Genomic DNA, 21304 nt, shown 5'->3' with positions numbered 1-21304 from the left:
AGGAGGCCCACAAACCTGACTCAGTTACACCAGCTTTGTCAGGAGGAATGGGCCAAAATTCACCCAACTTATTGTGGGAAGCTTGTGGAAGGCTACCCAAAACGTTTGACCCAAGTTAAACAATTTAAAGGCAATCCTACCAAATACTAATTGAGTGTATGTAAACTTCTGACCCAGTGGGAATGTGATGAAAGAAATAAAGCTGAAATAAATCATTCTCTCTACTATTATTGTTAATGGAATTGTATATCTTAATGATAATAATTAGCAATCAATAAGCCTTGACTCATCCCCAGGGTTTGTAAGACATTGGGTTACTAATTAGGCAATGACTCAGCTATCTGCAAAAGGTCTTGTACAGTTTATTCAGAGAACGTTCTGAGGTCCAAATAACAAAGATGTTCATTTTATCCTCTCTCCGCTTACGCACACACATCCACACCCAAAAGTAGATAACCTATGCACACACATACGCACAGACAGTAGGTGAACAGTATCTCTTCCTTGACCTGCTACCACTGTTCCAGCACTGCCTGTTCCTTTCCCCATAGATTAGGAGAACCTTGAAGGCTCCTCCCGGTATCTCACACACAAATCAAATAAAATCAAATGTATTTATATAGCCCTTCGTACATCAGCTGATATCTCAAAGTGCTGTACAGAAACCCAGCCTAAAACCCCAAACAGCAAGCAATGCATGTGAAAAAAGCACGGTGGCTAGGAAAAACTCCCTAGGAAAAACTCCCTAGAAAGGCCAAAAACCTAGGAAGAAACCTAGAGAGGAACCAGGCTATGAGGGGTGGCCTGTCCTCTTCTGGCTGTGCAGGGTGGATATTATAACAGAACATGGTCAAGATGTTAAAATGTTCATAAATGACCAGCATGGTCAAATAATAATAATCATAGTAGTTGTCGAGGGTGCAACAAGCACGTCCGGTGAACAGGTCAGGGTTCCATAGCCGCAGGCAGAACAGTTGAAACTGGAGCAGCAGCACGGCCAGGTGGACTGGGGACAGCAAGGAGTCATCATACCAGGTAGTCCTGAGGCATGGTCCTAGGGCTCAGGTCCTCCGAGAGAAAGAGAGAAAGAGAGAAAGAGAGAATTAGAGAGAGCATATTTAAATTCACACAGGACACCGGATAAGACAAGAGAAATACTCCAGATGTAACAGACTGACCCTAGCCCCCCGACACATAAACTACTGCAGCATAAATACTGGAGGCTGAGACAGGAGGGATCAGAAGACACTGTGGCCCCATCCGATGATACCCCCGGACAGGGCCAAACAGGCAGGATATAACCCCACCCACTTTGCCAAAGCACAGCCCCCACACCACTAGAGGGATGTCTCCAACCACCAACTTACCGTCCTAAGATAAGGCCGACTATAGCCCACAACGATCTCCGCCACGGCACAACCCAAGGGGGGGCGCCAACCCAGACAGGAAGACCACGTCAGTGACTCAACCCACTCAAGTGACGCACCCCTCCCATGGACGGCATGGAAGAACACCAGTAAGCCAGTGACTCAGCCCCTGTAAAAGGGTTAGAGGCAGAGAATCCCAGTGGAAAGAGGGGAACCGGCAAGGCAGAGACAGCAAGGGCGGTTCGTTGCTCCAGCCTTTCCGTTCACCTTCACACTCCTGGGCCAGACTATACTTAATCATAGGACCTACTGACCCATGTCTAGACTTGATGGGACTAACGTTCAGTACATTGACTTACAGTTTATTATCCATGCTACATAACTACTAATTCATAATGGATTATTGATTCATTTACCTTCACTAGATAATTCTCTTATCAATTATTCTGACATTTCACATTCTTAAAATAAAGTGGTGATCCTAACTGACCTAAGACAGGGAATTCTTACTAGGATAAAATGTCAGGAATTGTGAAACTGAGTTTAAATGTATTTGGCTAAGGTGTATGTAAACTTCAGATTTCAACTGTACCTAGCACTACCTAGCCTGATTGCTTGCTTGCTAACACCCACATGAAGGCGATGCTAATGTAGCTATCCAAATTGTGTTATGTGGAAATGCACTGTAAGCAGCCAGGTAATCATCACGTAATGATGATGGTATATGGCATTTTACAGAGTATCCCCCCGTGTGCTTTCCCCCAGTGAAAGTCCTAAAGCACTGTGTAAACCCACACAGTTCTCAATGTCTTTTTCTTTTTCTTGCCTGTACACTGCTCGTTTTCCAGATTCTTCTCATTCCAGTCGCCCTTTAATTCCAGTGTAAGGATGAGTGAGTACATTTCAAGGCCGTTCTTCCACTACCACGCCCATCACCAGTTCTCAGTGCCTGAGGAACAGGTATAACCAGTGCTACTGGGAGATAGTGGAACCTGTCATACTGTGGCAGTGTACAGTAAGTAGGACCCACAAGCACAAACTCCATGCCTGTCTCTGGGTGACGATCCCTCGGGCAGGGTAGGGACACATTAAATCCCCATTATTCCCTGTCAAATCCCCCTGCCTCATAATTATTCACCTGTAGCTCTGACTCAGGGTTGACGATTGGGTTTTATAATTATGATGATCAGAATTACAATGATGAAAAGATTGATGATGATACTAATTGAACCAGGGAAATTATAGGAGCATTAGAAATTGATGATTTCTCAAACGTCAATATCACTAACATGTACTAAAAATTCTAAGAGCAACGTTCCTCAAATTATATTGTTGCTAGCAAATTATTCCTGAATTTCAGTGCTTTGCAATTTAATGTTGAGCTCCCAAGCAATGGGAAGACAGATATTTTCCAATCCTTTTACATTTTCATTAGTCATTCTTGTTATTATATGGGATGTTAGTTTTTGTTACATACATGTGTGCTATGTGATGGGTCCCCATTGTTTAACAAAGAGACCATTCAAACTCTCCAGTGGTCGCTACTGGATTCTCCCTCACTTACTACCTTCAAATACCCAACCCTTCTCAGACGACCAATGGCCAATCCCTCTTTTTCTGCTGAACCAATCAGAGAGAGGTATTGGTTAGGGGAGAGTGAGTCTAGATGTTGAAACAGGGTGTGGTCCTGAAACTAGGTGGGCGTTGTCACTATGTAGTGTGCTTGGCCTTGGGGGTTTAAATCTGAGTTAAATGAGTCCTATAGCTGTCCTCATCTCTCTTTCTGACTTAATCTGCCCTGGCTTTATGTGGCCTATTTCTAGACTGTCAAACATTTGAGGACTTCAAGGAAGAAACAAGTACTTTTTTTTCTTCAGTTAATCTCTCTTTGACTCTTCTGTTTTGCTGGGCCTAGTTCATTGTGAGCTCAGTGGTTGTGACTCTCTTGTATGTGTGCCTGAAGGACTGACGATTTGAGGAGAGTACTGAGGACAACTTGGCAGGTGAGTCTTGTGTTACCAGTGATGCTCAGTGTTATACTCCATCTAACACTGCTGTCCTATTTACTTTACTTCAAGTTTTTTACTCTTCTAACACACCCAAACTGTCAGGACAGGTTTTCCTCTTATCTGTAGGCCTTGTATTGAGACCCGTATAACTTGGTGGATATGATGACACTGTCCCATCTTTGTTGTGTGTGTAATTGGTTTTATTGCTATTGTATGGAAAGGACATAAACAGTAGTGTCCCACATTCTCTCACTCTCTGTCCTTAGTTTGCCGGCTCACCTCCAACCCATTCCATCTTCCTGTCATTTTTCTCAATCAACTCCTCATCCATTCCTATCTAGTGACCTCATACCACATACTGGCTGTTCAAACCGGTTCACCTCTCTGCCTCTGCCTCACCTGTTTGACTGTCTCTGTTATTCATTGAGAGAACACTTCATTGTCTCTAAGGAGTAGCTAAGGAAGTGTTAAATACTGCTGAACAAACACTTTGTAAAACTAATGCCATCTTGTATTAGCAGCTATATACAATTTAAAAAAAGGGTGTGCCTTTTTGTACATGTGTGTGTATAGTACGTATTTTATCATGTGTGTCTGTCTCTTCAGACCCCACTGTGTGCTAGTAGTAGTTTAAATGGACAGCTCGGCGCATTCAACATGTCGATACTCCTGTAGTGATGAAGTCAATCTCTCCTCTACTTTGAGCCAGGAGAGATTGACATGCATCTTTATTAATGTTCGCTCTCAATGTACATTTAAGGGCCAGCCGTGCAGTCCTGTTCTTGGCCAATTGTAAGTCCCTCTTTGTGGCACCTGACCACATGACTGAACAGTAGTCTAGGTGCGACAAAACTAGGGCCTGTAGGACCTGCCTTGTTGATCGTTCTTAAGCAGGCAGAGCAGAGATTTATTATGGACAGAGTTCTCCCCATCTTAGCTACTGTGGCATCAATATGTTTTGACCATGACAGTTTACAATCCAGGGTTTCTCCAAGCAGTTTAGTCTCCTCAACTTGCTCAATATCCACATTATTCATTACAAGGTTTAGGGTTCAGTGAATTATTTGTCCCAAATACAATGCTTTTAGTTTTAGAAATATTTTGTACTAACTTGTTTCTTGACACCCATTCTGAAACTGACTGCAGCTATTTAAGTGTTGCAGTGATTTCCCTTGCTGTGGTAGCTGACGTGTATAGTGTTAAGTCATCAGCATACATAGCGATCAGGCTTTACTCAGTGGTAGGTCATTAGTAAAGATTGAAAAAGGTAAGGGGCCTAGATCGCTGCCCTGGGGAATGCCTGACTCTACCTAGATTATGTTGGAGAGGCTTCCATTAAAGAACACCCTTGGTGTTCTGTTAGACAGGTAACTCTCGATCCACAATATAGCAGAAGTTTTCCCAGCAGCAGATTATGATCAATAATGTCAGCCACTGAAGTCTAACAAAACAGCTCACACCTTTTTATTATCAATTTCTTGTAGTCAATCATTAGTAATTTGTGTAAGTGCCCTTCCCTATAAGCGTTCAGAAAATGTGTTGTACTTTTTTTTATTTTTTTTACTGTGAAATGGCTTTGTATCTGGTCAAACACAACAACAAAAAAATCCCCAAAGGTTTACTAAGGGTTGGTAACAGGCTGATTAGTTCGCTGTTTGAGCTACTAAAGGGGGCTTTACTATTCTTGGGTAGTGGAATGACTTTAGCTTCCCTCCAGGCCTGAGGGCACACACCTTCCTGTAGACTTAGATTGAAGAGATGTCAAATAGGACTGGCAATATCATCCTCAGTAATTTTCCATCCAAGATGTCAGACCCCGGTGGCTTGTTATTATTGATAGACCAAAACATTTTCACCTCTTCCACACTCACATTTTAGAATGCAAAATTACAATGCTTGTCTTTCGTTATTTGGTCAGTTATGCATGAATGTGCCAGACTTACATTTTTTAACATTTTAGTCATTTAGCAGACGCTCTTATCCAGAGCGACTTACAGTATTGAATGCATACATTTCATACATTTTTTTTTTTTCTTCTGTGCTGGCCCCCCCGTGGGAATCGAACCCACAACCCTGGCGTTGCAAACACCATGCTCTGCCAACTGAGCTACAGGGAAGGCTTGTTTGCCATTCCTTTTGCCTCGTCCCTCTCAACCATAAAATGTTTCAATTCCTCATCAATCCACTGGAATTTATCAGTTTTTAGTCATTTTCTTAGTGGGTGCATGCTTATTAGTAAGTGAAATAATTCATTTCATAAACGTGTCCAGTGCAGTGTTTGGTTGCGCCTCATTACATACCACAGACCAGTAAATATGCTTTACATCTTCAGCATATGAATCACTACAGAACTTCTTGTATGACCCCTTAAACACTATATTAGGACCAGCCTTTGGAACTTTGGTTTTTCTAGATATGGCTACTATATTATTATCTCTACATCCTATGGATTTGGATACTGCTTTAGAGCATATTTCTGCAGCATTAGTTAAGATGTGATCAATACATGTGGATGATTTCATTCCTATGCTGTTTGTAAATACACTGGTCGATGCACTGGTTACAGTTTGAAGCTTTTTTGGGTGGGCAACTTGATGACAGCGAGTCAATATTTAGGTCGATATCACATACATTATCAAGCATTTCACACACATTATCCAGATACTGACTGTTAGCACTTGGTGGTCTATAGCAGTTTCCCACAATGGGCTTTAGGTGAGGCAGATGAACCTGTAGCCATATTACTTCAACAGCATTTGACATGAGATCTTCTCTAAGCTTTACAGGAATATGACTGAACATAAACGGCAACACCTCCCACCATTGGCATTCCTGCCTCTTCTGAAGATGTTGAAACCATGTATTGCTACCACTGTATCATCAAAGGTATTATATTATTTCAGTTCAGAGATAGTCAGTATATGAATGTTATGTTACTAGTTATCGATTTAATGAACATTGTTACTTAGGCTACATATGTTAATATGGGCCATTTGTTTTGCACTTTTCTGGGATTCTTGACAGCTCAACGACAACATGGTGGGGATTATCTGAGCAAGGCTTGGGTCACTGATAAATCATTGTCTGTATGTGAGAAGATGATTTTATTAGTTAAGTGGACAGTTTGTTTTTAGTTTGACTCGATGCTAAAGCCTATATAGTTGATGTATTATACAGTGCATTCAGAAAGTATTCAAACCTGTAATGCTTTCTTTAGGAGAAGTATCGGAGTCAGGCGCAGGACACAGGAATGAGTGCAAACAAAACGTGTTTACTCAAAACTATAATCAAACTTCTCCCACAGTAATAAAACATAGTTGGGAGAAACACCAACAACATCTTTACTTTTTCCACATTTTGTTACATTACAGCCTTATTCTGAAATGTATTAAATTGTTTTCCCCCTCATGATTTATTTATATATATATATATATATACACATACACACACTGGACACAAAAAATAAAGGGAACACTTAAACAACACAATGTAACTCCAAGTCAATCACACTTCTGTGAAATCAAACTGTCCACTTAGGAAGCAACACTGATTGACAATACATTTCACATGCTGTTGTGCAAATGGAATAGACAACAGGTGGAAATTATAGGCAATTAGCAAGACACCCCCAATAAAGGAGTGGTTCTGCAGGTGGTGACCACAGACCACTTCTGTTCCTATGCTTCCTGGCTGATGTTTTGGTCACTTTTGAATGCTGGTGGTGCTTTCACTCTAGTGGTAGCATGAGACGGAGTCTACAACCCACACAAGTGGCTCAGGTAGTGCAGCTCAGGTAGTGCAGCTCATCCAGGATGGCACATCAATGCGAGCTGTGGCAAGAAGGTTTGCTGTGTCTGTCAGCGTAGTGTCCAGAGCATGGAGGCGCTACCTGGAGACAGGCAAGTACATCAGGAGATGTGGAGGAGGCCGTAGGAGGGCAACAACCCAGCAGCAGGACCGCTACCTCCGCCTTTGTGCAAGGAGGAGCACTGCCAGAGCCCTGCAAAATGACCTCCAGCAGGCCACAAATGTGCATGTGTCTGCTCAAACGGTCAGAAATGGACTCCATGAGGGTGGTATGAGGGCCCGACGTCCACAGGTGGGGGTTGTGCTTACAGCCCAACACCGTGCAGGGCATTTGCCAGAGAACACCAAGATTGGCAAATTCGCCACTGGCGCCCTGTGCTCTTCACAGATGAAAGCAGGTTCACACTGAGCACATGTGACAGAGTCTGGAGACGCCGTAGAGAACGTTCTGCTGCCTGCAACATCCTCCAGCATGACCGGTTTGGCGGTGGGTCAGTCGTGGGGTGGCATTTCTTGGTGTGGGGTGGCATTTCACAGCCCTCCATGTGCTCGCCAGAGGTAGCCTGACTGCCTTTAGGTACCGAGATGAGATCCTCAGACCCCTTGTGAGACCATATGCTGGTGCGGTTGGCCCTGGGTTCCTCCTAATGCAAGACAATGCTAGACCTCATGTGGCTGGAGTGTGTCAGAAGTTCCTGCAAGAGGAAGGCATTGATGCTATGGACTGGCCCGCCCGTTCCCCAGACCTGACTCCAATTGAGCACATCTGGGACATCATGTCTCACTCCATCCACCAACACCACAGACTGTCCAGGAGTTGGTGGATGCTTTAGTCCAGGTCTGGGAGGAGATCCCTCAGGAGACCATCCGCCACCTCATCAGGAGCATGCCCAGGCGTTGTAGGGAGGTCTTACAGGCACGTGGAGGCCACACACACTACTGAGCCTCATTTTGACTTGTTTTAAGGACATTACATCAAAGTTGGATCAGCCTGTAGTGTGGTTTTCCACTTTCATTTTGAGTGTGACTCCAAATCCAGACCTCCATGGGTTGATAAATTGGATTCCCATTGATTATTTTTGTGATTTTGTTGTTAGCACATTCAACTATGTAAAGAAAAAAGTATTTAATAAGATTATTTCATTCATTCAGATCTAGGATGTGTTATTTTAGTCTTCCCTTTATTTTTTTGAGCAGTGTGTGTAATATATGAGAAAGCAAAAATGGGTTTAGACATTTTTTGCAAATGTAAAAAAAAAAAAAAGGCAGCGATTACAGCCTCGCGTCTTCTTGGGTATGACGCTACAAGCTTTGCACACCTGTATTTGGGGAGTTTCTCCCATTCTTCTCTGCAGATCCCGAAGCCACTCCTGCGTTGTCTTGGCTGTGTGCTTAGGGTCTTGGCTGTGATGCTGCCGCCACCATATTTCACCGTTGGGATGGTGCCAGGTTTCCTCCAGACGTGATGCTTGGCATTCAGGCCAAATGGTTCAATCTTGGTTTCATCAGACCAGAGAATCTTGTTTCTCATGGTCTGAGAGTCATTTAGTTGCCTTTTGGCAAATTCCAAGTGGGCTATCATGTGCTTTTTACTGAGGAGTGGCTTCCGTCTGGCCAGCATCCCAGAGTCGCCTCTTCACTGTTGACGTTGAGACTGGTGTTTAGTGGGTACTATTTAATGAAGCTGCCAGTTGAGGACTTGTGAGGCATCTGTTTCTCAAACTAGACACTCAACTGTACTTGTCCTCTTGCTCAGTTGTGCACCGGGGCCTCCCACTCTTTCTATTCTGGTTAGAGCCAGTTTGCGCTGTTCTGTGAAGGGAGTAATACACAGCGTTGTACCAGATCTTCTGTTTCTTGGCAATTTCTCGCATGGAATAGCCTTCATTTCTCAGAACAAGAATAGACTGACGAGTTTCAGAAGAAAGTTCTTTGTTTCTGGTCATTTTGAGCCTGTAATCGAACCCACAAATGCTGATACTCAACTAGTCTAAAGAAGGCCAGTTTTCAGCTGTGCTAACATAATTGCAAAAGGTTTTTCTAATGATCAATGAGCCTTTTTAAAATGATAAACTTGGATTAGCTATCACAATGTGCCATTGGAACACAGGAGTGATGGTTGCTGATAATGGGCCTTTGTACGCCTATGTAGATATTTCATTCAAAATAAGCCCTTTCCAGCTACAATAGTCATTTACAACATTAACAATATCTACACTGTATTTATGATCAATTTGTTATTTTAATGGAGAAATGTAATTTTCTTTAAAAAATAAGGACATTTCTAAGTGACCCCAAACTTTTGAACAGTAGTGTATTTGAACCCAGGTCTGATTTTTATTTTTTTTATTTTTATATCCATGGCTGATAGTAGAGGTCGACCGATTATGCTTTTTTTCAACGCTGATACCGATTAGTGGAGGACCAAAAAAGCAGAGACCGATTAATCGGCCGATAATTTCTTTAAAAAAATATTTAAACTTTTTTTTTTGTAATAATGACAATTACAACAATACTGAATGAACACTTATTGTAACTTAATATAATACATCAATAAAATCAATTTAGCCTCAAATAAATAATGAAACATTTTCAATTTGGTTTAAATAATGCAAAACAAAGTGTTGGAGAAGAAAGTAAAAGTGCCATGTAAGAAAGCTAATGTTTAAGTGCCTTGCTCAGAACATGGGAACATATGAAAGCTAGTGGTTCCTTTTAACATGAGTCTTCAATATTCCCAGGTAAGAAGTTTTAGGTTGTTGTTATTATAGGACTATTTCTCTCTATACGATTTGTATTTCATATACCTTTGACCATTGGATGTTCTTATAGGCACTTTAGTATTGCCAGTGTAACAGTATAGCTTCCGTCCCTCTCCTCGGTCTACCTGGGCTCGAACCAGGAACACATCGACAACAGCCACCCTCGAAGCAGCGTTACCCATGCAGAGGAAGGGAAACAACTACTCCAAGTCTCAGAGCGAGTGACGTTTGAAACGCTTTTAGCGTGCACCCGGCTAACTAGCTAGCCATTTCACATCGGTTACACCAGCCTAATCTTGGGAGTTGATAGGCTTGAAGGGGTGGAACGTTCCAACAGGAATCTGTTCCAAAAAACGTAAAGTAAAAGGTTGCCAACCAACAACGCATACCAACCTAGCTAACTAGCTGCCGAATAGGCATTAACTCACCACGTAGCTTATTCTTAATGTTTGTCCATAGGCAGACAGACATTTTTCGGAATAAACGTGATGAGTGAAAAACGCAATGAAATAGACCACTCCCTACCCAGTATGTTATTCTGCCGCTATACAACTTTGTATGCGTTGTTTTTTGGAAACCTTGTTATTTCCGAAGTTTTTGGAATGGATTCCTGTTGGAACGTTCCACAAATTATACCCACCCAGGTTGAAGTCATAAACAGCGCAATGCTTGAAGGGCTGTTTAAATGAATGCTTACGAGCCTGCTGCTGCCTACCACCGCTCAGATTGCTCTATCAAATCATAGACTTAATTATAATATAATAAACACACAAATACGAGCCTTAGGTCATTAATATGGTCGAATCTGGAAACTATCATCTCTAAAACCAGTGTTTTTCTTTCAGTGACATACGGAACCGTTTCGTATTTTATCTAACGGGTGGCTAAGTCTAAATATTCCTGTTAGGCATTGATGTTTATGGTTAGGTACATTGGTGCAACGACAGTACTTTTTTTGCAAATGTGCTTGTTAAATCAACACCCGTTTGTCGAAGTAGGCTGTGATTCAATGAAAGTTAACAGGCACCGCATCGATTATATGCAACGCAGGACACATTAGATAACTACACATGGTTGATGATATTACTAGTTTAACTAGTGATTATGTTAAGATTGATAGTTTTTTATAAGTCTAATGTTAGCTAGCAACTTACCTTTGCTTCTTGCTGCCCTCGCGTAACAGGTAGTCAGCTTGTTAATCCTTGTGGAGTGCAATGTAAGGCAGGTGGTTAGAGCGTTGGACTGGTAACCGAAGGTTGCAAAAACGAATCCCCCCTGAACAAGGCAGTTAACCCCCGTTTCTAGGCCGTCATTGTAAATAAGAATGTGTTCTTAATCTGACTTGCCAAGTTAAATAAAGGTGTAAAAAAAAAAAAAACGGCAAATCGGTGGCCGAAAAATACCGATTGTTATGAAAACTTGAAATCGGCCCTAATTACATTTACATTTAAGTCATTTAGCAGACGCTCTTATCCAGAGCGACTTACAAATTGGTGCATTCACCTTATGATATCCAGTGGAACAACCACTTTACAATAGTGCATCTAAATCTTTTAAGGGGGGGTTAGAAGGATTACTTTATCCTATCCTAGGTATTCCTTAAAGAGGTGGGGTTTCAGGTGTCTCCGGAAGGTGGTGATTGACTCCGCTGTCCTGGCGTCGTGAGGGAGCTTGTTCCACCATTGGGGTGCCAGAGCAGCGAACAGTTTTGACTGGGCTGAGCGGGAACTGTGCTTCCTCAGAGGTAGGGGGGCCAGCAGGCCAGTGGTGGATGAACGCAGTGCCCTTGTTTGGGTGTAGGGCCTGATCAGAGCCTGAAGGTATGGAGGTGCCGTTCCCTTCACAGCTCTGTAGGCAATCATTTACATTACATTTAAGTCATTTAGCAGACGCTCTTATCCAGAGCGACTTACAAAATGGTGCATTCACCTTATGATATCCAGTGGAACAACCACTTTACAATAGTGCATCTAAATCTTTTAAGGGGGGGGGGGGGGGGGTTAGAAGGATTACTTTATCCTATCCTAGGTATTCCTTAAAGAATACCAATCAATCAATTACAATCACCATGGTCTTGTAATTAATCGATTAATCGGTCGACCTCTAGCTGATAGTGGAATATAACACTTGGCTATTATAGAAAAGTGACTGTAATATTACTAAGGCTACCTATGAATAATCCCAGTAGGATCTATTTGACATTGACTGACATACAGTACATGGCCAAACGAACTACAGTGCCCTCTGCAGCTGTTTTTATTGTTGTTAAGCATTTGTTTTGTTAGTCTATCAAAATCCCCTTATACTACCTACCGCATTGTGCCCTGGAGCAAGGCACTTTACCCCCTAACTGCTCCAGGGAAGCTGCTCTTCCGCAGCCCCTGTGCTGCTTCCAGCCTGTGATGTGTCATGTTGGGTATTATAATAATAATAATAATAATAATAATAATAAAATATATCTGTGCAAATGGACCAATAAAGCAAGTGTTGTATTGTTTTATCAGATAGTCAGTCATCAAAGCAGAGCCTCGTTCAGGTATACGATGGGCCTGTGCAGCTGTCTGTTTTAGTGTGGGAGGCAGTGTGGCAGTGCTTTGTTCATCAACTTCCGTCTCTATAGGTCTCAGTACACATTACTGCATCCCCTGTAGGCATAACCACATAACCTGCCATTATCACCACCAACTGTTGTTTTTCCCAGCAAATTGTATTTTGTCTGTATATTTCAGGTTTTTTTGATTGACTGACTGAATAAAGACGCCATCAAGATGCTGCGAGAAGTGGGATCCAATATTATGGTGTTTTATGAGTATGTATTGCAGAGAACAGGTGAGTGCTTCCGCATAAGTTATTTTTGTTCAAATTGTATTTTTATCAATTTGGTGACTTGCAGTTTGTACCATGCTGTTGGTGTACCTGTCTTGTCTCAAAAATATTGAATTGCTTGATTTCTTGTCCTCAGACCACCGGTTGTTGCACTACCCGTTGATGCGGACCCCCTTCCAGATGACCAGCATCCTGATGGGCTATGTGTTCTTCTCGCTGTACGCCGGGCCTCTGCTGATGGCCAACCGCAAGCCCTATAACCTCAAAACAGCCATGATCATCTATAACTTCAGCATGGTGTCCCTAAATACCTTCCTAGTCTATGAGGTGAGCAAAGCAGTTAATTATTCAGGAGAATGAAAGTTCTTAAAAGAGCCTTGTTGTGAAGACATTCTATACTGTAGTAAGACTTTTCCCAGCGTTTATGAATTGATGATGTGACAGCGAGTTCTGTGCTTTGCCTTTGCAGTTCCTGATGTCAGGATGGGCAACCACTTTTACCTGGAGATGTGACCTGTGTGACTACTCAAGCAACCCACAGGCTCTAAGGGTATTTCTGTCCTTTTTTTTCCTATGAGAGAATCTGTATTGCATCATGAAATGTATGTTTTACTTTACATTCAAATATGCATATGTGATTTATTTTTTTATTCTGTGCTGTTTATTGTCTGTACTTGTTTCTCCTTTTGTCAGATGGTTCAAGTGGCCTGGTGGTTTTTGTTCTCTAAATTCACCGAGCTTCTGGACACCGTAAGAATGATTTCTCTATCAGAACATCATGTTTGTGAATAAAATGTTTGATGCTAGCCTAAATCATTTAGATTTTGTACATATTCTGACTGCATCTTTCTCCGACACCCTTAGTAAAATACAAATGGAGATTTCTGAACAATGTTTGCTTTAAGTAACTTGAGCTCTTGTCTGATTTGCAGTTTTTCTTTGTGCTGCGTAAGAAACACAGCCAGATCACATTTCTACATGTCTTCCATCACTCCTTCATGCCCTTCACGTGGTGGTGGGGAATTACCATTGCTCCTGGTAAGCTTGACCTCTGACCTCATCCCAATGCAGTGTGCTTACAGCTGGTCATGTAACCTGTTTAACATTAACTTTTGGGGGTTGTTAAATAAACTTTATCACCACAATGAATCTTCTGCAATTTTACAAGGGAATAAGAACACTAAACAAAATCCACTTAGTAACATTTATTTTGTTATCCCCCTGTGACTTAATTACTCTTGGATTATGTTTGTTTTAATACGGTCTTTGTCATTGTGAACCTCCAGCAGGGGGAATGAGCTCGTTCCATGCCATGGTCAACTGCTGTGTCCACATCATCATGTACACCTACTACGGCCTGTCCGCTGCCGGACCTCGCTTCCAAAAATACCTCTGGTGGAAGAAGTACATGACCGCAATCCAGCTGGTGGGTGTTATTTCTTAATGATGTACTATCGGAAGAAACTATGTTAAAGGGGAGCATTTGTGGGTAGCTTGGTGACTCCTGTGCAAACTTCACATTAAAATGTTCTCATCTTTCTTCCTTCTTTAGATCCAGTTTGTACTGATCTCACTTCACATCTCTCAGTACTACTTCATGGAGAAGTGTGACTTTCAGGTGCCCATGTTCATTCACCTTATATGGATGTACGGCACCTTCTTCTTCCTACTCTTCTCCAACTTCTGGATTCAGGCCTACGTGAAGGGGAAACGGCTGCCTACGGCAACCATGGAGAAGCTAAAGCAGAATGGCGTTATCAACGGCGACGTTACCGTGGTCATCAACAGCAAGCCGCTGGAGAATAGCAACGGGATAACAGCACATCGTGTCAACGGCCATAACCAACTAGGCAAAGTGAAGGAAGTCTAGTTTCGTCCTTTTGGAAGGGGAAACATAACTGTCTGAAGGAGCCTGCAATGCCAAAGATTCCAAAAAAGTATACTTAGCTACTGATCACTTTCCTCAAATGTATATTTTTATATTTATCTGCAGTTCGTGGGATATGAATGGTGTTATGAATTTGGCAGTTAGTCCCTACTTGCCACACTTTGTTAAATTGTGGGTGGTTGAGGGAACATGGTGTGATTTAACTGCACATCACCCTGTATGAAGGTGTGTCAGTCACTAATACCTCAAACCCAGGCTTGAAACGGCCAATGATAGTCCACCCATGGACTCTTCTGGTTGGTTGACTGAAACACACTTGTAAATAGTGTAGTTACTTTCAAAGAGGTGGTGTTTGTCACTGACCAACTTTTTTTTGCTGCTGTTTGTATATTTAACTTTTTGAAATAAAACCAATTAAGGCCGAGTCAGTCATTACTTTGAGGTACAAGACAGCAACTGTATCTGGTCTGCAGCAGCATTCTTGTAAGCGTCCTCCAGGTCTGGCCACACCTGTTGCTTTCCAGATGTCCAGCAATCAAGGGTGTGGTCTATTTTGGCCCAGAATTGTTTGTCAGTAAGAATTTGTATTCAACTGACTTGCCTAATTAAAGGTTACAAATAACAGTTGAGTGCCCTAACAGCATTTGCAATAAATAGCACTAGTTGTGAATCCAGATTTGTAATCATTATCAAGTGGCAGCAAGGAGGCAAACTATTCAAACACAAGAATCTTTACAGTGAAAAAAAAACTACTAAATTATGTAAACAATACAGGAGTTGATCAATATAGAAGTCCATTATCGGATAGCTGTGTGTATAATGCTGCTAGTGGACTTCATCTCATTGGCCTTTTTGACTGGATCCAGCTCAAAGCTCTTCCAGAACCGGACAGTGTCAATAGTCGAGCAGTCTGGACTCATGGTAAGGTTCAAGATTTTGTCCTCATGACCTGGGGTGAATAAAAACAGTATAAAGTTTCGACACCTGAATAAATCCAAGGTTAGTTTGAAACGTGTGCTCTGAGACCATCTGCAGGAGACGCGGACCTCCCCACAATTCCCAACCAATGCAGCTCTGGTACGAGTCCTCAATTTGAATGGGTTGATAGTTGGAGAAATTGCTTGAGCTGCACTGAGAACTTGAAAAGTATGAGTCTATATTTTAGACTGTTGGCTACGATAGACTTACAGCGTCAGACAATGCTCTTTGTCAACTGACATGACAACTACACAGAGCCATTAAGTTTAAACATAATGAATAGCAGTTTCAGACAAGACAAGCATTGCCACAACATCTGCATGTGACCAATACAATTTGATTTGACACTTACCATTGAGCTCTGCCACTTTAGTCAAGGAGGGGTACTTCCAGATGACTATGTTGTCATGGGAATATCCGTGGCTGAAGACCAATTCCTTGTAGTTTGGCGCAAACATCAAAGAGGAGATCTGTAAGGCAGATAACACTAGTTAACTTCGGATCATACTGGAAAATAAACACTTCAAAAATGGCTGGTATGCAAATACACATTCTGCTATGACTGAGCAGGGCCCTGGAGGTAATATCAACAAGGTACATTTTGTTAGACTTCACAACCTCAGAGTTCAAGGTGGGTGCAGTTACCTGAGACAGTGTCCAGACCATTGATGCAGGAGCCACGGTTGACATTCCAGATGCGGTGGTCACTGGTGCCACCTCCACAAGCAATAATGTTGGTTGCCATGGGCACCAGGCCAAAGCCAAAAACATTTTTGTAAGATTGATTAGTGTGCAGCAAAGTGTGATGTAATACAACCAACTCCTTCCTTCAATAAAAACATTGTAGTTTAGAATTTCACAGCAAGATATTTTTTAATTCAAAATCTGTTCACCTTGACTGCTCCTTGGTGCTCACTGAAGCAGTGGACAAAACTGCTGCCTTGGCCACTACCATCCTGCACATCTGACCACACATACACCAGGTTGTCATTGCCTAAACTGGCCAGGTATCTCCCGTCAGGGGACCACTTCAGCCCACACACCTCCTGAGAGTGCCCAGACAGGGTGAAGATGTAGTGGTCGGCTACCCTCACATCATGGTGGATGTGACCTGATCTGGAGCCATTTGAAAAAACAATAATCATAAAATGGTTAAACACTAATGCCATTTTTGCTCAGTTTGCAAATGAAGTGATCAGATTAGTCAAAAGATGAATAATTGGGAAAAATATTAAAATTGGGCTGCCTGCGTAGACAGAATAGAACCTCTTGGCCACAAGTATCACACAAAAGATCCTGGCAGGACAGAGACTTGACTATTCCAAATTTGACATTGAAGACATGATTCTTTACCTGGAGAGAATATAATTGTTCCAACTCAGGCTGGCAACTCTGGCAGTGTGGCTGGCCATGCTGCGTAGACACTTCTGGTTCTCCACATCCCACAACTACAGTAAGTCAAATTCAGGTGAAATATTAACAAAGCATCAAATTATTATTCTCCCCAACGCCATAATGTTGCAATGAAGCCAAATATTTAGATGAGTACTGGGTTGTTCACATCAGACATTTACAGTCACTGGTACCAATAGCCAGGAGGTTGCCCTCCTTGATCCAGGACACGGAGCAGATATAGTCCTCCTCCCGCTTCATTTTCATCAGCAGGACGATGTCACCCTGGACTGCGTCCCACAGGTAAACACTGTTGTGAAGGGCAACCGCTAAAAGGTTCCGACTGCTCCAGACAGTAGGTTCAAATCTGTGGGAAGAGAAAGGTAAATACATTTTTAACAAAGTCAGTTAAAGAACACTCCTGCCACCACCACTAATTGAATTAGGTTGATAGAGTAGAGATGAAAGGGACAGAACCCAACTTGAGATAGTTGCTTTAATTACTTTCTGCAAATTTCCCACTGAAATCAATGTGTGATTTACATAAACAGCAGGCCCATGTTTCACTCACAGCTAGGATTACTCTCCAGGTAGGTTACTTGACATTTACTGTGCTGGCAGGAGGATCTAAGATATCCTAGAGGTATAAGTCCCTCTGTACCTTCTCACCATACAGGTTATTAGACATTTGTGGTGGTGTGTTGGCAGGAGACTCACAGAAATCATTTCGGAGTTCAGAAGCTTCTAAGAAAGTGTCAGACACAGATGATATGTATCTGGTCTTTTTGGTAGAGACTGGGGTAGGAACTTGACTGTAGAGGACTTTCAGGTTGTTCTGGTAACCTGCAAAGAAAAGAGAATGGGACATTAGATTTTGATATCAATAATCAACTGACAAGTCACATCATCATTACCAGTGGTAGGCCTACATTCTGGAGCATTCAAGGGTTTTACTCCCAGATGCAAGATCTTTGCCTCACCAATGTCATATCCATTGAGTGTGACAGACCAAGCCATCTGGTTCTCCTACAAAGACACATGTGCAGATGTTGACTTACAATGCATTAACAATTTTTTACATTTTTTAATTTTATTTCACCTTTATTTAACCAGGTAGGCAAGTTGAGAACAAGTTCTCATTTACAATTGCGACCTGGCCAAGATAAAGCAAAGCAGTTCGACAACATACAAAAACACAGAGTTACACATGGAGTAAAACAACATACAATCAATGATGCAGTAGAAAAAAAAAGAGAAAAAAAAAGACTATATACAATGTGAGCAAATGATGTGAGATAAGGGAGGTAAAGGCAAAAAAAATGCCATGGTGGCAAAGTAAATAAAGTATAGCAAGAAAAACACTGGAATGGTAGATTTGTAGTTTGAAGAAAGTTCAAAGATAAAATATAAATAATATGGTGCAAAGGAGCAAAATAAATAAAATAAATACTGTAGGGGAAGAGGTAGTAGTTTGGGCTAAATTATAGATGGGCTATGTACAGGTGCAGTGATCTGTGAGCTGCTCTGACAGCTGGTGCTTAAAGCTAGTGAGGGAGATAAGTGTTTCCAGTTTCAGAGATTTTTGTAGTTCGTTCCAGTCATTGGCAGCAGAGAACTGGAAGGAGAGACGACCAAAGGAGGAGTTGGCTTTAGGGGTGACCAGAGAGATATACCTGCTGGAGCGCGTGCTACAGGTGGGTGCTGCTATGGTGACCAGTGAGCGGAGATAAGGGGGGACTTTACCTAGCAGGGTCTTGTAGATGACCTGGAGCCAATGTGTTTGGCGACGATTATGAAGCGAAGGCCAGCCAACGAGAGCGTACAGGTCGCAGTGGTGGGTAGTATATGGGGCTTTGGTGACAAAACGGATGGCACTGTGATAGACTGCATCCAGCTTGTTGAGTAGGGTATTGGAAGCTATTTTGTAAATGACATCGCCGAAGTCGAGGATTGGTAGGATGGTCAGTTTTACGAGGGTATGTTTGGCAGCATGAGTGAAGGATGCTTTGTTGCGAAATAGGAAGCCAATTCGAGATTTCACTTTGGATTGGAGATGATTGATGTGAGTCTGGAAGGAGAGTTTACAGTCTACCCAGACACCTAGGCATTTGTAGTTGTCCACAAATTCTAAGTTAGAACCGTCCAGAGAAGTGATGCTGGACAGGCGGGCAGGTGCAGGCAGCGATCGGTTGAAGAGCATGCATTTAGTTTTACTTGTGTTTAGGAGCAGTTGGAGACCACGGAAGGAGAGTTGAATGGCATTGAAGCTGTGCTTTGAAAATGAAAATGAAAATGTGCTGATGTGCAATGTTAAAGAGCCTCACTGATGTTGCTGCGGAGGGGTTTGTGGCCATAGGCTCATTTTCCTTTGAAAGCAGGAAGCTTGCCAAGTCCATCTGTTTGCTATTCCTAGTGGGAATAAAACGGTCCCCACCTGCCTTTGAAGGTGTGCACTTACCATTTTTACATAAGAAAGAGAGAAGGGGCAAATTAGTGGAACCATTGGTGAAACCACTGACTGGCAATAGTGGCACACCCATAGACAGCTGAAAGACAGTAAACAGAAGCAAATGCAGTAGAGCAAAATGCAAAGGTGAAAAGTATAATAGTTATCTACCTGCTGTTTTACTATGCGTCTTGGACATACTAAGAACTCTATTTGCCAGGTGATAGAGTGCTGGTGTTGGCACTGCTGGTAGACATGGACGAAAGGGCTTTTCTTTGCCACCTCGCCATGGGCGCGTTTGTGATTGGCATATCAAGCTTCAGAATGCTATGAATGTCATCCTCGAATCCATTTTGGGCCATGTTTGAATCTGCCTTTCAGACTCCCTGCAGGGTACATAAATAAACCACGTATTTCTTTTAAACTACACCAACAAAAAAGTATAGTTACTTTGCTAAACAAAACGTACAAGTAGCTAATCTTTGCCAACTCAATTCACTGACGTTAGTTATAACGTTACATCAAATTAAACGGATAACGTTAACTAACGTTAGCGACCTGGCAAACTTGCTGCCTTTCCCCGTCATTTAGTATTTACATTTCATGCAACAAAACATCAAATGTAGGTGTTAACAAACGTGTGCTACGCTACTTACTCCGACTTAATTCCACACGTTATTGTGAAAATGTACTTTAGCATCCCAAACTTTACCGATACGTGTTTCTTTCTGCAACAAGTCAAATTCGACATTTCAAAATAACCACGACACTTCTTACGCTGTCGTGATTGGTTTATTCAAAATATTTAGGTGGTAATCATGGTAGCGGAATAGCATCAGTTTACATTTTAGTCATTTAGCAGACGTTCTTATCCAGAGCGATTTACAGTAGTGAATGCATACATTTCATACATTTTTTTTAAATCCGTTAGTCTGATTGGTGAAAAGGGTAGACGTCGATTTCCTGAATAATCAACGACAAAAGAAAATCTCGTCACACTTCGAAGGACAGGATAGAATCAATAACATCGCCGCCTAGCGAAAGTAAGGTGGAGACCACTGAGTATTTAAAGAGTTTATTTACGTTTTTATGCGAATAAAGTCAAACCTTGAAAAAAACAAAACAAGACAGCTATGATGGAAACAGGACATTTCGGTTCATTTTCATCAATGCAGATAGGTCATTTGTTCGTTCACATGGTGGAATCTTTTATGTCAGTTAAAATAATTATGCAATAAAAGCCGGTGGAAACTCCTTTATGCGCACATATTGATACAATAACCTTCATATCGAAGTAAAGTAGGTGTGTCCAAACTTTTGACTTGTACTGTATATGTACCAGTGAGTGAAGTGGGTGAGAAAAGGAAGGTGGTTCCTTGGTGTACTGAAGAGTGCACTGCAGCTATTCGAGAAAGAAGTAGGGCTTACAGAGCGTTGCATAGGAATATGACTCATGAGATTCTAGTTGATTTCCAAAGGAAGAGAGCTTTAGGATGTAGGGTCATTAAGTCTGTGAAGAGAAATACATGGAGACAGTTCTGCTCTACAATAGGCAGGGGTACTGAGCTGGGGGGTATGTATGGTCTATGTTGAAAAAGATGACTGGAAGAAGCAAGTCCACTTGAATTGGGGGTTATACCTTCTGGTTGGAAACGTGCAGTAATACCTTTTGTAAAGCCTGGAAAGGACCCTTCATGTGCTGATAGTTATAGACCAATAGCACTTGTGTAAACTTGTGTAAACTGATGGAAAAGATGACAGTCAATAAATTGTCATATTTCCTGGAACTTAGAGGTTTATTGAGTCAATGTCAAAGTGGATTCTGTAAA

At 42.0% G+C, this 21304-nt stretch overlaps 2 protein-coding genes and 1 long non-coding RNA gene across 5 annotated transcripts; 1 reads left to right on the top strand and 2 right to left on the bottom strand.

The window, feature by feature from the left end:
* Window positions 1-340: 340 nt before the first annotated feature.
* On the bottom strand, window positions 341-11793 carry LOC145860338 (uncharacterized). The gene is made up of 2 exons (XR_014380333.1): window positions 11100-11793; window positions 341-1068 (listed from the first exon to the last, which is right to left on the bottom strand). It is a non-coding gene; the product is annotated as an uncharacterized LOC145860338 (long non-coding RNA).
* On the top strand, window positions 3086-15083 carry LOC106569200 (very long chain fatty acid elongase 1). 3 transcript variants are annotated; one of them, XM_014140315.3, is made up of 9 exons: window positions 3086-3370; window positions 6163-6262; window positions 12675-12774; window positions 12908-13098; window positions 13241-13321; window positions 13465-13521; window positions 13704-13809; window positions 14058-14197; window positions 14324-15083. In XM_014140315.3, exons 3-9 carry the CDS (start codon window positions 12714-12716, stop codon window positions 14639-14641), a joined length of 954 nt encoding a protein of 317 aa, XP_013995790.1. In that variant the 5' UTR covers window positions 3086-3370; window positions 6163-6262; window positions 12675-12713; the 3' UTR covers window positions 14642-15083. The 3 variants fall into 3 exon arrangements, with proteins under 3 accessions (XP_013995790.1, XP_013995788.1, XP_013995789.1); XM_014140313.3 differs by having other exon boundaries at window positions 6155-6262; XM_014140314.3 differs by lacking the exon at window positions 6163-6262.
* On the bottom strand, window positions 13962-20463 carry LOC106569201 (cell division cycle protein 20 homolog). The gene is made up of 9 exons (XM_014140317.3): window positions 20132-20463; window positions 19647-19861; window positions 17747-17872; window positions 17212-17396; window positions 16991-17085; window positions 16531-16753; window positions 16283-16354; window positions 15990-16107; window positions 13962-15608 (listed from the first exon to the last, which is right to left on the bottom strand). The coding sequence occupies exons 5-9, from the start codon at window positions 17047-17049 to the stop codon at window positions 15457-15459; spliced, it is 624 nt and encodes a 207-aa protein (XP_013995792.1). The 5' UTR covers window positions 17050-17085; window positions 17212-17396; window positions 17747-17872; window positions 19647-19861; window positions 20132-20463; the 3' UTR covers window positions 13962-15456.
* Between the last annotated feature and the right edge of the window lie 841 nt (window positions 20464-21304).

The sequence above is a fragment of the Salmo salar genome, chromosome 14, assembly GCF_965601325.2.
Source record: "Salmo salar chromosome 14, fSalSal1, whole genome shotgun sequence".
Lineage (NCBI taxonomy): Eukaryota > Metazoa > Chordata > Actinopteri > Salmoniformes > Salmonidae > Salmo > Salmo salar.
The sequence above is the reverse complement of the archived record's forward strand: the minus strand, read 5'-3'. Positions and strand labels throughout refer to the sequence as shown.

Coding starts and splice junctions, on each gene's coding strand:
- LOC106569200 (XM_014140314.3), top strand. CDS start 12,714: ATGCTGCGAGAAGTGGGATCCAATATTATGGTGTTTTATGAGTATGTA. Junction 13,099..13,240: donor ATACCTTCCTAGTCTATGAG/GTGAGCAAAGCA, acceptor TTGCCTTTGCAG/TTCCTGATGTCAGGATGGGC. Junction 13,322..13,464: donor GCAACCCACAGGCTCTAAGG/GTATTTCTGTCC, acceptor TCCTTTTGTCAG/ATGGTTCAAGTGGCCTGGTG.
- LOC106569201 (XM_014140317.3), bottom strand. CDS start 17,049: ATGGCCAGCCACACTGCCAGAGTTGCCAGCCTGAGTTGGAACAATTAT. Junction 16,355..16,530: donor AGCACCAAGGAGCAGTCAAG/GTGAACAGATTT, acceptor TTGCTTGTGGAG/GTGGCACCAGTGACCACCGC. Junction 16,108..16,282: donor TGGTCTGGACACTGTCTCAG/GTAACTGCACCC, acceptor TCTGCCTTACAG/ATCTCCTCTTTGATGTTTGC.